Source organism: Nicotiana tomentosiformis, chromosome 1, assembly GCF_000390325.3.
Source record: "Nicotiana tomentosiformis chromosome 1, ASM39032v3, whole genome shotgun sequence".
Classification (NCBI taxonomy): Eukaryota; Viridiplantae; Streptophyta; class Magnoliopsida; order Solanales; family Solanaceae; genus Nicotiana; species Nicotiana tomentosiformis.
In genome coordinates, this window is record NC_090812.1 from 75,491,539 (window position 1) to 75,509,362 (window position 17,824).

Here is a 17,824-nt window from a genome sequence, read left to right on the forward strand (position 1 = left end):
GACACATTATCCAAGTCTTGTTCCTAGAATTATTAAGTAGTCTTTTCTTTTAAGTTTTCCTATTATAGAGGGTGTGCAATTGTGTGGACATAATGAGGTCATATTGCTTCCTTTTTTCTCTCCCAAATTCTCAACGTTAAGGACCCTTAATCCATGGTTGCCCCACATTGACTACAAGAATATTTATACGCGCATGAACTAATAAATGTTACTCCTATTCTTCTTTAATTAACTCTGATTGTCTAAAAAATTAATTATGAATCCACAAGAATCAAATTGCAAAATTGGAGTAAGTAATTTGCCAAGTCAATAATTTGGTGGACCTTACTGTATAAATAAATATCTTTAGCTTTTGATATTTTATGGGCAGCGCCGTGCCAGACGGGGTTTTTCAAACCCTAGTTTAACCCTGGTTAGCCACCAAAGGTTATCTGTTGCCAGTGCAAATTAACGGCACTTGCATATTCCCCCTAATATACCTAAAGCTGTACTTGATTGGTCATTTTTGTCCATTTCTCTTTTAATCTCAGTGTAGTGGAGTATTATTTTATGGAGTACTATTTTAGTTACTATTCAAGTTGTTTTCTCCGTAGAAAGCGAAATTACGTTACTCTAATTTGTCACATTATGACCACATTTTCCCTTGAAATACGAATTAAGTACACATACAGATGCAAGCACATTTGGAGAAAAAAATTTATTGGACCTCGTACATGTACCAAATCGTGTCACGACATGGTGGATTTGTAGAAGGTGAAATAGTGCGAGTATACTTGGAGAAAAAATTATTCGAATCTTATACATAAATTAAATCATATTAATTTATCATGATTAATTAATAGTTTAATATTATAAAAATATATATTAAATAAATATGATAATATAATTGATCTTATAGAAAAAACATGTCACATACTTATTATTTTACAAAAAAAATACATATTAAATAAATATGATAATATAATTGATCTGCAATTAAAAGTAGTAAAACTGACATCTAAAACATTTATGGTATTATTCTAACTTGCAGTGAATATGAATTATTTGTGTCTGGAACAAGTTGAAGAAAGTGACAAATACACGAGAGACGGAGTTTTCTCAGTAACCAAACGGACAATTTTTTTAACCAGACCCCTAAACCCGAGTTGCATTGAAGTTAGGAAAAGAACCGCCGTGCACGATTAACTTAACCAGCCCTAGACTCAACCCTAGGCTCCTCAACCAGCCTATAAAAACCGGCGTTTTCTACTCTCGTATCCACAGCTCTCTCTTCACTTTGTTTTTAGGTATTCTTCTTATTATTAATCGGGAAATAATGGCAGATGCTGAATACAGGTGCTTCGTCGGTGGGCTAGCATGGGCTACCACCGACCAAACACTTGGGGATGCTTTTTCTCAGTACGGTGAAATTGTCGACTCGAAGGTCTGTTGGAAAACAGAGCAGAGATCGGATTCGAGCCGATTTGAATCGGCTTCGTTGACCCTCTGTTACTGGAAAAATTGATCTGTTACTACTCTCTCTGTTACTGTTACTGTTACTGTTACTACTCTCTGGTTTATCTGTTACTGTTACTATTTGTTACTGTTATTCCACTTTCCCCGAAACGGTACGTTCCGTCTTCCTCTGTTTATACAAGAGATGAAGATAGATCGCTTTTAATGTTTCTCCCCTATTTTTTGTTGATTTTTGATTTTATGGTTTTACCTTTTTTGGATTTTATGTTGTAGATCTGGTTAGATCTGATGTTTTTATTTTTATTTTTTATGATTTGGACTTTTTCAGATTATCAATGACAGAGAAACTGGTAGATCTAGAGGATTTGGATTTGTTACCTTCAAGGATGAGCAAGCTATGAGGGACGCTATTGAAGGGATGAACGGTCAGGACCTTGACGGTCGTAACATCACCGTCAACGAAGCCCAGTCTCGCGGAAGCGGCGGAGGCGGCGGTCGCGGTGGTGGCGGTGGAGGCTACGGAGGTGGTGGAGGCTACGGAGGTGGTGGCCGCCGTGAAGGTGGATACGGTGGCGGCGGTGGCGGTTACGGAGGTGGCCGCCGTGATGGTGGTTACGGTGGTGGTGGAGGTTATGGAGGTGGCCGTCGTGAAGGTGGTTACGGTGGTGGCTCTGAAGGAAGCTGGAGGAGTTAAATTTTCCGTTGCCTTCAGATCTTTTGTTTGAAATTTATGGTTCTAAGTTTTGTTGATGTTCCGTTATGGTTTACTGTTGTTCCTGTTACTGTCCTCGTTTTTGACCGCGAGATTGTTACCGTGATGTTACCTTTGTGGATCTGTATTTACGAAGTTATCTGGAATTAAGTGAATTTAGATTTACAGTCTACAATTGCATACCTGTTAACTCTTGCGCTTCAATTTTGTTCTTTGAATTCCCGTCCCAAGCTTTTATCTGCCCAAATTCTAGTTACATTAAATCGTACAACAAGAAAAAAGAAATATATGAGTTGCAGCGAGTTTGTTCTTCAATTTTATTCTTTTACCATATATATGCAGGTCACCTGGAATGTAAGCTGAATCAGATCTACCTATTTTTACCCAAATCTACAGTATATAAGGTTGTTTTGAAGTCTCTAAGTTAGGCTTCTAACAAATTAATTAAGATCAACGGCTTACTACCTAATGTGTGTACGTCTTTCTGAAGGTTAGGTAAATAGAGATTTTACTGTGCTCTACTCCTGTCTTTGAAGTTAGACTAGCAATTTTTGAGTGAATTCAGGCTGATAGAAAGTTAATTTTAAGATGTAACGGTGCTAATGTAGAGGATATTGATGTAGAATACCGTCAAACTCTGAAAAATAATACCTAGTATTAGTTACTCTAGAAGTAACACAATGTGAATTATACAAGCAAAATAACAACTACATAAGCCCCCGTCTCAACACGAAGACTTTCCAAGAGTACTACTTTCAAGAGTACAACTACATAGCCCCAATTTCAATTTGGTCAACAATTTTTTCTTCTTCTTTTTAATACTTTAATTAAGAATATTATCGTGTATAACTCTATTCACTAGTTACCAAATCGAAACCGAAAGGAGAAAATCGAACCATACTGAATTTAATTAGGTATGGTATTGGTATATCATTTTACGAAATCGAACATTGAAAATACCAAATCGAAATGTCTAAATATCGTATCTGTGACGAACATCCCTAATCATCCATATAATCCATTATATACACAAATGTCTATTGGGTCATTCTTCATATCTTCATCAACCACATCACAATGAATGTCTAGTGTGATGTAAACCAAGAGTTCACTAAACTGTATAGAAAATTAGGCTCTTTATCGGTTCCCACAATAAGCAACAGACTGTAAAACCAAACGGTATAGGGAACAAGGTTCTCTATTTGTTCTCATAGTAAATCGACAATAAATAAAGAACACACGATATTTACGTGGAAAACTCCTTGCTCAAGGGATTAAAAATCACGACTTACCCTAGTAGGATTTCAACTCACTAAATCGAGCAAACTTCAAATTACAACTTATTGCAATCTAGGAATTAAACTCTTAATCTCTCACCTCTTACAATAACTCTATTGTAAGCCCTTTGCGATAACTCTATTACAAAGCAACAAACCTTGACTAACTCTAGTCAAGAAACTAAACCAAACAGTGGTTTGAATCTGTCCTACAAAGACACTTCTATAAAGTAGTGTAATATTACAAATTAAGAACAAAATAACAAAGACTCAACAAAATAAGGACTTAAGATATCTTCAATCTTTGGATCTGGTCCTTGAGCTTGTAACAACTTTGTTATTGAGAGTTTGATAATATGTGTGTGTGAGGTCATCAATGCTGATGCAATAAAGTATCCTTTAGTTTGTCCTTAGCAAGATACAGCTGTGCTGCTGCCAGACGGTACAATGCAACAACTTTTACAAGTGTAAAGTTGACTGTACGACGACCAGGGGAACTGATCCCTATTTGTTCCCTCTATTGTTCCCTTATTTGATTTCATTGAGAATTGAACCAAACACCTGACTAGTTACTCTGAACGTAAGGGAACTAATTGTATAAGGTGCCTTATATGGTTCTCTCATGAAATTTGTCAAATCATCAAAACCAAAGACACATAACTTATCAATTTCCTCCTTTTTGATGAAGAGAAACTTAGAATTGATATTCCTGTGAGAACCAGATCTTCACATTGTTCCCTTACGAATCAACCATATTCCCCCTGAGAACTAGACCAAAGGAACTGATTACAATCGGTTCCTCGAGATTGTAGCATAACTTATCAATTTCTCCCTTTTTGATGATGACAAACTAAGAATTGATATTTTTCCGGAGAACCAAATCTCTTACATGTACTGATCACATCTGGTCCCTATTTGATTCCTCGAGAACGTTTGACAAATCATCAAAACACGAAGGGAAAGGGTCAAATATACCCCTATACTTTGGTATATTGTTCACATTTACCATCAGTTATATTATTGGGTCACATCAACCCTTACCGTTAGCCAAATTTTTTAAAAATACCCTTCATCTAGCGGAAAGCCACCAAATTAAAAAAAAAGACTTATTTTTTTAAAACCCATTAATACCCTCGTTAAAACCCTTTTATTTACTGTACTTTTTTCTCATAAATTAGTCATCTCCTTCATAGTCACTTTGAACTCAAAAAGTGAAAGACATAAAAATACCGACAACCATATATTCATTTATATATTTAGTCACAATTCTTTTAATATCCTTATTGTATGTATATTATATTCTACCTTTTCCAATTTCTTTTTTCTTCTTCTAGGTTTTCTCTTTATTTTTTCCACCATGTCGAACTGTACCAAGCATTCTCCATGATGTTCTTTCCACCATGACTTGAATGTTTATAGCATCTTATTAGGTTGATAGTTTTGAAGTCTTAAGGCAACTACCGATGTATTTCTTCCTCCAATAGTGAGCCTTTGTTGATAAGTATTTACGTACCATGATTTTCTTATTCTACTTTAAGCATTTGGGCAACGAGTAATTATCGCCAAATCAAACCTTAAGAACCAAAGTTAGATTCCAAGCTATGGGATGTAATACTCATAATTCTTAGTAACAATAATGAACAAAATTTAGAAAATAATTGGAGGAGATTCGATTTAATATCAAGCTACAGTCTAAGGAATTCATCAATAATGAAAGAAAGTACACCAACAAGTTGGAAAGTAACTTAACACCATAAGTACACTAACTTCATGTATTAACCAAACACAAGTATTGTTAAAGTATATATCAGTTGTTACTAACATACAAACTAACTATCAAGTGTGCATTACATTAGACAAAGGGATACCATATTATAACCACACAAAAAACCGAAAGTATTAACATGACATCCTAATGCCACTATGAACAACTAAGAACCAAAAATATAAGTTTTTACTAATTCTACTGCCATCATCATTCTTAGTCTCTCTCTAAATGAATAAAATGTGTTAAGACGTCTCAGAAATGTAGGTTCCGTATTTTTATGATGGGTTTCACAGGTTGTGGGTTAATGTATTTTTTTAAATGATTATTTTTTTAATTTGATGGCATTGGTGGATGGTATTTTCAAAAAGTTTGGCTAACAGTAAGGGTAGATGTGACCCAATAGTATAACATAGAGTAGATGTGAACAATATACTAAAGTAGAAGGGTATATTTGACCCCTTTTCCAAACACAAAATAACGTAACTTATCAATTTCTCCCCTTTTTATGATTGATCGCGTCCAAATATACACCTCAAAAGAGATATGAAACGGTCGTTTGCAGTTATAGAAACCAACTAAGAGTCGGAGTCGAATCCACAGAGAGCTAAGATGGGAGTTAAGGGTATATATTTCAATGCGCGTGATTTGTCACGACCCGAAATTTCTATCTTAGGGACCGTGATGACGCCTAACATTTCACTTGCTAGGCAAACCAACGTTATAATAATATTAGCCATTTAAAAATTATTTTAAATTAATTAATAATAAAGAAACAAATGGAAAAATAAAGTATGAATTCAAGGGAATAATCCATCATAATAGTGATGTCTAAATACCATCCCAGAACTCGTGTTACAAGTGCACAAGCTTCTAAAATAATATAAATAAAGGTCTAAATAAAAATAAAGCTGTCTAAAATAAATACATAGCTATGATAAAGTGGAAGGGGACTTCAAAACTGCGAACGCCATGCAACTATACCTCAAGTCTCCTGCGAATAGCTGAATCCGAGCAAGTCTACTGTGCGCCACTAGGATCAATTGCGGTATCTGCACAAGGAGTGCAGAGTGTAGTATGAGTACAACCGACCCCATGTACTCTGTAAGTGCCGAGCCTAACCTTGACGAAGTAGTGAGGAGGCTAAGGCATTCGCTTACATTAACATGTACGCATTAATAATAATAATAATAGGAATAGAAGTAAGACAAGTAAATCATATAAAAAATTGAAGTCAATTCAGTAGTCATAATCCCTCAATTTATTTCCGTTGCGGTGTGCAACCCACTCCAACAATATAAACTTAAAATAAAATTTATTGCGGCGTGCAACCCGCTCCAACAATATGAACTTAAAAATAAATCCGTTGCGGCATGCAACCCGCTCCAAAAATATAATTAAACAACTCTTAAATGTAAAAATACTCCAATAAATACCACATTTAATAAGAAATTATTAGGCAACAAAGCATACAATTATTATGATTTATTTAGGAAAAAAGTAATGGCAAGTAGCAATTAATTGTGGAAATTAAGGACGAAATAGGTATTTTAATAATTAGTATGCTAAATGTTAAGTTGCAATTAAGTCACATAAATCAAATAAGCATGTAGAAATTATAGCATTGATTCAAGGCATGATATTAAGCAAGGAATATGAGAGAAAAAATTAATATAATAATTAATTCATGATTTAAAACGATTTATGATTTTTCAAGTAATTATGCAAATAATTAATTTGACGACGTATAGGCACTCGACACCTCGCCTATACGTCATTACACATGAAATTCTCTTAACAAATAATTTAAGGGTTCTATTCCCTCAAGTCAAGGTTAACCACGACACTTGCCTCGCTTCGCAACCAATTTCAAAATTCCAATACACATTTTCCTCCTGAATTCATGTTAGAAAGCTTCAAATCTAATCACAAACAATTCAACATACTCAACACGAATAGTAGGAACTAATTTTATATGAAATCATAAATTTTTCGGATTAAAATCTGAAATTTATTTTAAAAATAACAGTGGGACCCACATCTCGAATATCGAAAAAACTCACTTAATCCGAACACCCGTTCCGATACGAGTTCAACCATACAAAAATTATCGAATTCCGACATCGGATTGCCTTTCAAATCCTCAATTAAAGTTTTTTAAAGATTTCTACCATTTTCAATCCAATCTTTACCCATTTGAACTCAACAATCTTCCCACAACCTTATTGGTACAAAAGTAAGTATAACTAATACTCTCACATGCAAGAATCATACTCACAATCACCCATCTTTACCCAAACTCGAAATTGAAGAATAGGGGTTAGAACCTTACCTCTTGGGTGAAGCTTTTGTGATAATTCCTTGTTGGATTTCAAAGCTTGAACAAGATTTTTGATGAACAAAGTATTTGAGCTTCTTCTTCTCTCTAAAACACTCTCACTTATCTAAAATCATCAGATAATTATCCCAAAATAAGCCCCAAAGCCTATTTATCAAAATGGGGCCGGGTTAATGGACCCTCCGAACTCAGGTATGCGGTCACACAATGGACCGCACAGTGGGTATGCGGGTCGCACAATGGACCGCAAAATCAATGCCGAAAACTGGGCTGCGCTGGACAGGTCTGCGACCCTTTTTGCGGTCGCACAATGTGTTTTGCGATCGCATAATGATTCTGCGGTCGCACATCTGACCGCAGAATCACATATTTCCAGCCTTTGGTAATTTGGCCATAACATCTTGTAGGAGTATCCAAATGGAGAACGGTTTGATGAGTTATAAACTAGACTCGAAGACCTTTCATTTGATAGGTTTATAATCACATAACTCCTTATATATATATATATATATATATATATATATATATATATATATATATATATACATGCTTGTCCAAAGTTCGGTCTTGTGCGTACTCATTTGAAACTTTAGTCTATTATGAAATTTTCCAACTTGACTTAGACTTAGGCCTCTTCTTAGACTCCACATCACTTATAATATGCCTCTTACACTTATTATTAGATCCAATTGATATTCATAATATTAATAGTTGTCAAATGAGAAGTATAGTCCGCCCCCAAACACATAAGATAACTTATCTCTTCTTTCACCCATTTCAATTTTCCGAATTTTTACTAACTCCCAAAATTTTCAAAAATTTTGCCTGAGTTTCCTTTGTAACTGGACCTATCCACCTGCTAGAGAATCCCGGAAACCAATCCTAACAACACATACATAATCCAATCAACGTAATGCAACATGAAAATAATACTAACAATGGCATCATAAGCAACATATTACTAGAAAAGGAACGTCGTTAACATCAACTATTCAGGTGATACGCAACTCATAGCAAGTAAGCTCTCAACATCTTCATAGAACACATAAATGAATGTTTAAATTAAAGATGACATTTTTGGGTAATCACAATCTCCACCTCTAAAATAAACGTTCGTCCTTGAAGGGAATTAGAGAAGTACCTGAGCTGGTGAATCCATATGGATATTTGCTCTGTATGTCCGACTCAGACTCCCAGGTAGCTGCCTCAATCGGCTGACCTCTCCATTGTACCCGAACTGAAGGATAACTCTTAGACCTCAACTGACGGACCTGCCGAGCTAGAATAACTACTGGCTTTTCCTCATAAGTCAAATCTTTGTCCAATTGAACTGAGCTGAAGTCTAACACATGGGACAAATCACCATGATATTTTCGGAGCATGGATACATGGAATACCTAATGAACTGCTGATAAACTACATGGTAGGGTACTTCACCCACAATTTCAAGAATTTCAAAGGGTCCGATATACCTATAGCTCAACTTGCCTTTCTTTCCGAATCTCATTACACCTTTCATAGGTGTAACTCGGAGCAATACTCTTTCTCATGCCATGAATGTAACATCACGAACCTTACGGTAGACATAACTCTTTTTCCTAGACTAAGCTGTGCGAACTCGATCCTGAATAATCTTGACCTTATCCAAGGCATCTTGTACCAAATCGGTACCCAACAACCGAGCCTCTCCTGGTTCAAACTAGCCAACTGGTGAACGACACCATCTCCCGTATAATGCTTCATATGGAGCCATCTAAATGCTCAACTAGTAGCTGTTATTATAGGAAAACTCCGCAAGTGGCAAGAACTGATCCCAAAAATCTCCAAAGTCTATAACACAAGTGCGAAGCATATCTTCCAATATCTGAAACGTGCGCTCTGACTTTCCGTCTGTTTGTGGATGAAATATTATACTCAACTCAACCCGCATGCCTAACTCACACTGTACATCCCTCCAGAAGTGCGAGGTGAACTATGTACTTCGATTAGAAATGATAGACACGGGCACACTGTGAAGGCGGACAATCTCGCAGATGTAAATCTCCACAAACCGCTCTTAAGAATAGGTAATTGCTACTGGAATGAAATGTGCTAACTTGGTCACCCTGTCCACAATGACCCATACTACGTCAAACTCTCTCTAAGTTAATTGGAGTCCAAAAACAAAATCCATAGTGATACGCTCCCACTTCCACTTAAGAATTTCTAAATTCTGAAGCAAACCACGAGGTCTCTGATGCTCGTACTTAACTTGATGACAATTTAGACACCGAGCTACATATGCAACTATATACTTTTTCATTCTCCTCCATCAATAATGTTGCCGTAAATCTTGATACATTTTGGCGGCACTGCACCCGGATGAATAGAATATCGGAAACTGTGGGCCTCTTCAAGAATTAATTCACGAAGCCCATCCACATTAGGAACACAAATACGACCCTGCATCCACAGAAATCCATCATCTCCCACATCAACCTGCTTGGCACCACCGTGCTACACCGTGTCCTTAAGGATAAGCAAATGAGGATCATCATACTGTCGCTCACTGATGCGCTCATATAAAAAAGATCGAGCGACTGTGCAGGATAGAACCCGACTGGGTTCTGAAACATCTAACCTCACGAATTGATTGGCCAAAGTGTGAACATCTACAGCTAACGGCCTCTCACCAACCGGAATATATGCAAGGCTGCCCATACTCACAACCTTTCTACTCAAAGTATCGGCCACCACATTGGCCTTTCCGAGCTGATACAAAATAGTGATATCACAGTCCTTAAATAACTCCAACCATCTTCTCTGCCTCAAATTGAGATCTTTTTGTTAGAACAGATACTGTACTACGATGATCAGTAAATGCCTTACATGAGATACCGTAAAGGTAATGCCTCCAAATCTTCAGCACATGAATAATGGCTGCCAATTCTAAGTGATGAACAAGATAATTTTTCTCGTGGACTTTCAACTGCCGTGATGCATATGCAATCACCCTACCATCCTGCATCAATACTGCACCAAGCCCAATGCGAGATGCATCACAATACACCGTATAAGATCCTGAACCTATGGGTAATACCAACACTGGTGCCGTAGTTAAAGCAGTCTTGAGCTTCTGAAAGCTCAACTCACACTCGTCTGACCATCTGAATGGGACACCCTTCTGGGTCAATTTGGTTAGTGGGGATGCTATGGATGAAAATCCCTCCACAAACCGGATATAATAACCAGCCAAACGCATGAAACTCCGGATATTTGTAACTGGAGTAGGTCTAGGCCAATTCTGAACTGCCTCAATCTTCTTAGGATCCACTTTTATGCCTTCAACCGATACTACATGCCCCAAAAGGGCACCCGAGTCTAATCAAAACTCACATTTCAAAAATTTGGCATACAATCGATTAATTTTCAAAGTCTGGAGCTGCTCATGCTCCTCTCGATTGCTGGAGTAAATCAAGATATCTTCAATTAATACCATCACAAACGAATCTAAATAGGCTTGAATACTCGGTTCATCAAATCCATAAATGCCATTGGGGCATTTGTCAGTTCAAATGACATCACTAGGAATTCGTAATGCCCATACCGAGTCCGAAAAGCTGTCTTAGGGAAATTGAATGCCCTAATATTCAACTGATGGTAACCAGACCTCAAATCGATCTTTGAAACACCTTGGTACACTGAAGCTAATCGAATAAATCATCAATTTTTGGCAACAGATACTTGTTCTTGATAGTAGCCATGTTCAACTGCCGATAGTCTATACACATTCACATTGAACCATTTTTCTTCTTTAAAAATAATACTGGTGCACCCCAGGGTGATAAGCTAGGTCTAATGAATCCCTGGTCAAGTAAGTCTTGTAATTGCTCCTTCAATTCCTTTAGTTTCGGCGGGGCCATATGATTTGATGGAAAAGAATTGGGCTGGGTGCCCGGAGCCAAATCAATACAAAAGTCAACCAATCCATACCCAAGATGACATCAAAATCTACCATATCAAGAAGTAGAAGATCCACGCTAGTTTCAAGACTCCCAATAGTAACCACACACGAATGATAGACATGATATACAACTATAGAATCCCCCACCGGCGTGGACACGTGCATAAAAGCACTCAAAGAATCAAGAGGCACAACCAAATATGAAGCAAAGTAGGATGACACATAAGAATAAGTAGATACTGGATCAAATAAAACTGAAGCATCTCTATTAAAAATTGGAACAATACCTGTTATCACGGCGTTGGATGATTCGGCCTCAGGTCTAGCAGGGAAAGCATAGAATCGGGGCTGGGCTCCACCACTTAGAGCTACATCTCTGGGACGGCCTCTAACTGGTTGGCCTCCACCTCTAACAACCTGACCTCCACCTCTAGCTATCTGACCCCTGCCCCTAGCTAGCCGGGCGGGCGGTGGAGCAACCGGTGCCGGTATGATGGAGCAACCGATGTCGGTATGATGGCACGAGAATCCTGCTGAGATATATTGCTCGACAACCTACGGCAATACCTCTTGATGTGACCAATGTTACCACACTCATAACACCTATCCTGTTGTTATGGCTGCTGAAGCTGAAGCTGGCTCGAATAGGCTGGATAACTATTATAGTGACTCTGGAGCGGTGGTGCACTGATAGGAGCTGGATATGCAATAAATGTCAGCTGCCCAATGTAAGGCATAATAGGACTATGACTTCCTGAAGCACCGTGAAATGCCTGAAGTGCTGAATAAAATGGCATGGGAGAATGACTCATACCATAAGTACCCTTGCCTCCAGATGAGGCGCCTCTAAAATTACTGAAATGACGAGGCCTCTTATGAGACCCCTGCCCTCTCTTATGTATAAGAACCGTCTCGATCCTCCTAGCAACATTAGCAGTTGCCTGAAAGGAAATCTCACTTTTGGTCTCCTTGGCCATCTGAAGCCTGATAGGGTGAGCGAGTCCATCAATAAACATCCTCACTCTCTCCCTTTCAGTAGGAAGTAAAAGGAGATAATAACGGGATAGATCCACAAAACGGGTCTCGTGCTGAGTGACAATCATACTGTCCTGTTGGAGGCGCTCAAATTGCCTGCGGTAATCCTCTCTCAATGTGATAGGGAGGAACTTCTCTAAAAATAGTCGCGAGAATTGCTCCCAAGTCAGTGCAGGCGACCCAGTTGGTCTGGTCAATATATAATCTCTCCACCACCTCTTGGCGGAACCCATCATATGAAATACTGCAAAATCGACCCCATTGGTCTCAACTATACCTATGTTCCGCAACACCTCATGGCAGCGGTCAAGATAATCTTGTGGGTCCTCAGAAGATGTACCATTAAAGTAAACTGGGAAGAGCTTAGTAAACTTGTCCAACCTCAGTAAAGCCTCAGAAGACATGGCAGGCCTATCACCGGCTTGTGCCGCAATAACTGGCTAAACTACCCCAACTAGCGGGGCTGCTGGAGCCTGATACTGGGGAGCTATCTGCTCCGGAGCGGGAGTAGTGGGAGTTTGTGCTCCTCCCCCAGCCCGTGAGACGCCTGGTGCCACTGGTAATGTACCATTATGGGCCACACCCTCCATTAGGCTCACCAAACGGACTAGAGCGTCCTGAAGCACTAGAGTAGCTATGAATCCTTCTGGAACTTAAACTGGTCCAACCGGTACAGTATGAACTGGAACCTCCTCTTGAAGATCCACCCGAGGTTCTACAACAGGTGCTGCTGCTCGAGCTCTAGACTGAGCTCTACCTCTGCCTCTGCTTCGGCCTCTAGCGCGACCTCGGCCTCGACCTTCACCCCTATTCATAGTTGCCACCGGGGGCTCTGACCTTTGTCCGTCGGTAGATGTATTATGCGTTCTCGCCATCTGCGATAGGATAAGAATAGAATGGTTCAATGATCGATGACAGAATAAAATCGCACGACAAAATAAGAAAGAAGTGATATTGTTCCTAAACTTCATAGCCTCTAAGAGATAAGTACAAATATCTCCGTGCCGATCCTTCAGACTCTACTAAGCTTGCTCGTGACTCGTGAGACCTATGTAACCTAGTGCCCTGATACCAACTTGTCATGACCCAAAATTCCCACCTTCGGGACCGTGATGGAGCCTAATATTTCACTTGCTAGGCAAGCCAACGTTAGAATAATATTAGCCATTTTAAAACTATTTTAAATTAATTAATAACAAAGAAACAAGTGCGGAAATAAAGTCTGAAATCAAGTGAATAATACATAATAATAGCGATGTCTAAATACCATCCCAGAACTAGTGTCACAAGTGCCCGAGTTTCTAAAAAAATACAAATAAAAGTCTAAATGAAAATAAAGTTGTCTGAAAGAAATACACAGCTATGATAAAGTGGAAGGGGACTTCAGAACTGCGAACGCCATGTAGCTATACCTCAAGTATCCTACGAATATCTGAATCCGAGCAAGTCTACTATGCGCCGCTAGGATGAACTCTGGTATCTGCACAAGGAGTGCATAGTATAGTATGAGTACATCCGACTCCATGTACTCTGTAAGTGCCGAGCCTAACCTCGACGAAATAGTGATGAGGCTAAGGCAGATCGCTTACATTAACCTATATGCATTAATAATAATAATAACATGAATAGAATTAAGACCAGTAAATCATATAAAAAATTGAAGTCTATTCAGTAGTCATAATCCCTCAATTTATTTCCGTTGCGGCGTGCAACCCACTCCAACAATATAAACTTAAAATAAAATCCGTTGCGGCGTGCAACCTGATCCAACAATATAATTTTTCAATTAAATTCCGTTGCGGCGTGCAACACTCTCCAACAATATAAACTTAAAAATAAATCTGCTGTAACGTGCAACCCGCTCCAACAATATAATTAAACAACTCTTAAATGTAAAAATAGTCCAATAAATACCACATTTAATAAGAAATTATTACGCAACAAAGCATACAATTATTATAATTTATTTAAAAAATAAGTAATGACAAGTAGCAATTAATTATGGAAATTAAGGATGAAATAAGTATTTTAATAATTACTATGCTAAATGTCAAGTAGCAATTAAGTAACATAAATCAAATAAGCATGTAGCAATTATATCATTGTTTCAAGGCATGATATTGAATAAGGAATATGAGAGAAATAATTAATATAATAATTAATTCATGATTTAAAACGATTTATGATTTTTCAAATAATTTTGCAAACAATTAATTTAACGACGTATAGGCACTCGTCACCTCGCCTATACGTCATTACACATGAAATTCTCTTAACAAATAATTTAAGGGTTCTATTCCCTCAAGTCAAGGTTAACAACGACACTTACCTCACCTTGCAACCAATTTCAAGATTCCAATACACCTCTGCCTCACGAATTCATGTTCGAAAGCTTCAAATCTAATCACAAATAATTCAACATACTCAACACGAATCGTAGGAACTAATTTCATATGAAATTACAAATTTTCTGGATTAAAATTTGAAATTTATTTTAAAAATCAACAGTGAAACCCACATCTCGAATCCAGAAAAACTCACAAAATCCGAACACATGTTCCGTTACGAGTTCAACCATACAAAAATTATCGAATTCTGATCAGTGAGCCTCTTCCTATACCCCCTTCAAATTTCCTTTCCATCATGTCATTTACGTGTTAATTTCACTGATGGTCATTGAACTATCTTTCAATTTTACTAAAATCATTTAACTATTTTTTGTCACTTAAAAGTAACTAAACTTTATCATTGTCACTTAAAAGTCATTTTGCATCAAACCCCTGCCATAAATATGACATGACATTAAATTTTATGATAAAAATTCAAAAATAAATGCTACATAAGCTAATATGGGTCATACCCATTTTAGATCTATTTATCCTTTAATGTGATTTGATCCATAATTCAAATGAGTTTCGATAAAAAAAAATATTAATTCCACATTAGTTTAAAATGATTATCCTATACTACTAAGTTTTGCCTTTTCTGTCACAGCACATTCGTAATTATTTTATACTAAAATAATTTATGCTAGAAAATTCTTATCTTGTTTGTATGCCCCATCCGAGTCATTTTATAACTCTACTGAAGCTAAAATACTATTGTATACAATAGTATTTTAAAATGACTCGGATGGGGCATACAAACAAAATAAGAATTTTCTAGCATAGATTATTTTAGTATAGAATAATTATGAATGTGTTGTGACAGAAAAGGCAAAACTTTGTAGTATAGGATAACCATTTTAAACTAATGTGGAATTAATTTTTTTTTTAATCGAAACTCATTTGGATTATGGATCAAATCGCATTAAAGGATAAATGGATCTAAAATGGGTATGACCCATATTAGCTTATGTGACATTTATTTTTATCATAAAATTTAATGTCATTTCATATTTATGGTAGGGGTTTGAGGCAAAATGACTTTTAAGTGACAATGATAAAGTTTAGTTACTTTTAAGTGACAAAAAATAATTAAATAACTTTAGTGAAATTGAAAGATAGTTCATTGATCATCAGTTTGTGTTATTCTTATTATTCTGCAAACTAAAACCTTTGTGATTTTGTGTACTCCCGTTTTGGAGAGTAAAGCCTTCGCGGCATTTTGTTGGAGATTAAAATCTACGTGATTTTTACTCCAGTTTGAAAATGTGTATTAAACGTTTCTTTGTGTCATTCTTTTACAGAAAAAATGACGACTGAAAGCGAAAACCAAGCTATTCCAATGGTGACTGCCAACGCATCGACAAGCCGAACACCGGCGTTGGCACCGGCAGAAAAACCCGAAAAATTTTCCGGGATTGATTTCAAGCGCTGGCAGCAGAAGATGTTCTTCTACTTAACTACGTTATGTCTACAGAAGTTCATCAAGGAAGATGTTCCTGATCTTCCAGATAAAACTCCAGAGAATGAACGCTTTCTCGTGATTGAAGCGTGGAAGCATTCTGATTTTTTATGCAAGAATTATATTCTTAGCGGACTAGATGATAATCTATATAATGTATACAGTAGCGTGGAGACGTCAAAAGAATTGTGGAATGCGCTTGAAAAGAAATATAAAACTGAAGATGCCGGGATGAAAAAATTCGTTGCCGCAAAATTTTTGGACTACAAAATGGTAGATAGCAAGTCTGTTATTACCCAAGTCCAGAAATTGCAAGTGATTATTCATGATCTACTTGCTGAAGGTCTTGTCATCAACGAAGCATTCCAAGTAGCAGCAATGATTGAGAAGTTGCCTCCATTGTGGAAGGACTTCAAAAATTATTTGAAACACAAACGAAAGGAAATGTCCCTTGAAGATCTCATTGTTCGGTTGAGAATCGAAGAGGACAATAAAGCTGCTGAAAGGAGAGGCCGTGGAAATTCAACAATAATGGGAGCAAATATTGTTGAAGATAACAAAAAGAAGCGGTTCAGTGGAAACTGCTACAACTGTGGAAAAACCGGACACAAATCTACGGAGTGTCGTGCTCCGAAGAAAGACAAGAAAAGGGATCAAGCAAATATGGTAGTAAAGTATGATGATGTTGATAACTTGTGTGCCATGCTTTCTGAATATAACTTGGTGGAAAATCCTAAACTGTGGTGGTTTGATTCAGGAGCCACTCGCCATGTTTGTGCAGTTAGAGAAGCTTTTGCTACTTATGCTCTTGCTGGACCCGGAGAGACAGTTTATATGGGAAATGCTTCAACAGCAAAAGTTGAAGGATATGCGAAGATATTTCTGAAAATGACTTCTGGCAAGGTCATGACTTTGAACAATGTCCTTCATGTTTCCGAAATGAGAAAGAATTTAGTCTCTACTGGACTTCTTGTTAAGCACGGTTTTAAGTGTATTTTTGTGTCCAACAAGGTTATCATTAGTAAGAATAAAATATTTGTAGGAAAAGGTTACCTCACCGAGGGCCTTTTCAATCTGAATGTAATGGTTGTGGAAAACAATAATAATATTTCAGCTTCTTCTTACTTACTTAAGTCAAATGATTTATGGCATGTATGTTTGGGTCATGTCAATTATAAAACCTTGCGGAAAATGATTAACTTGGAAGTACTGCCCAAGTTTGAATGTGAAAAATCAAAATGTCAAACATGTGTGGAATCTAAGTATGTTAAACATCCTTATAAGTCAGTTAAAAGGAATTCAAGTCCTTTAGACTTAATTCACACAGATATTTGTGACATGAAATCAATACCATCTCGCAGTGGAAAGAAGTATTTCATAACTTTTATTGACGATAGTACTCGATATTGCTATGTTTACTTACTGAATAGTAAAGATGAAGCAATAGACGCAT

The 17,824-nt window shown here is 37.2% G+C and overlaps 1 protein-coding gene across 1 annotated transcript; it reads left to right on the plus strand.

Annotated features, from left to right (window-relative positions):
* The first annotated feature begins 1,188 nt into the window (after positions 1 to 1,188).
* LOC104101551 (glycine-rich RNA-binding protein-like) lies at positions 1,189 to 2,342 on the plus strand. Its single transcript, XM_009609025.4, has 2 exons — positions 1,189 to 1,423; positions 1,784 to 2,342. The coding sequence occupies exons 1-2, from the start codon at positions 1,316 to 1,318 to the stop codon at positions 2,147 to 2,149; spliced, it is 474 nt and encodes a 157-aa protein (XP_009607320.1). The 5' UTR covers positions 1,189 to 1,315; the 3' UTR covers positions 2,150 to 2,342.
* Positions 2,343 to 17,824: the final 15,482 nt, after the last annotated feature.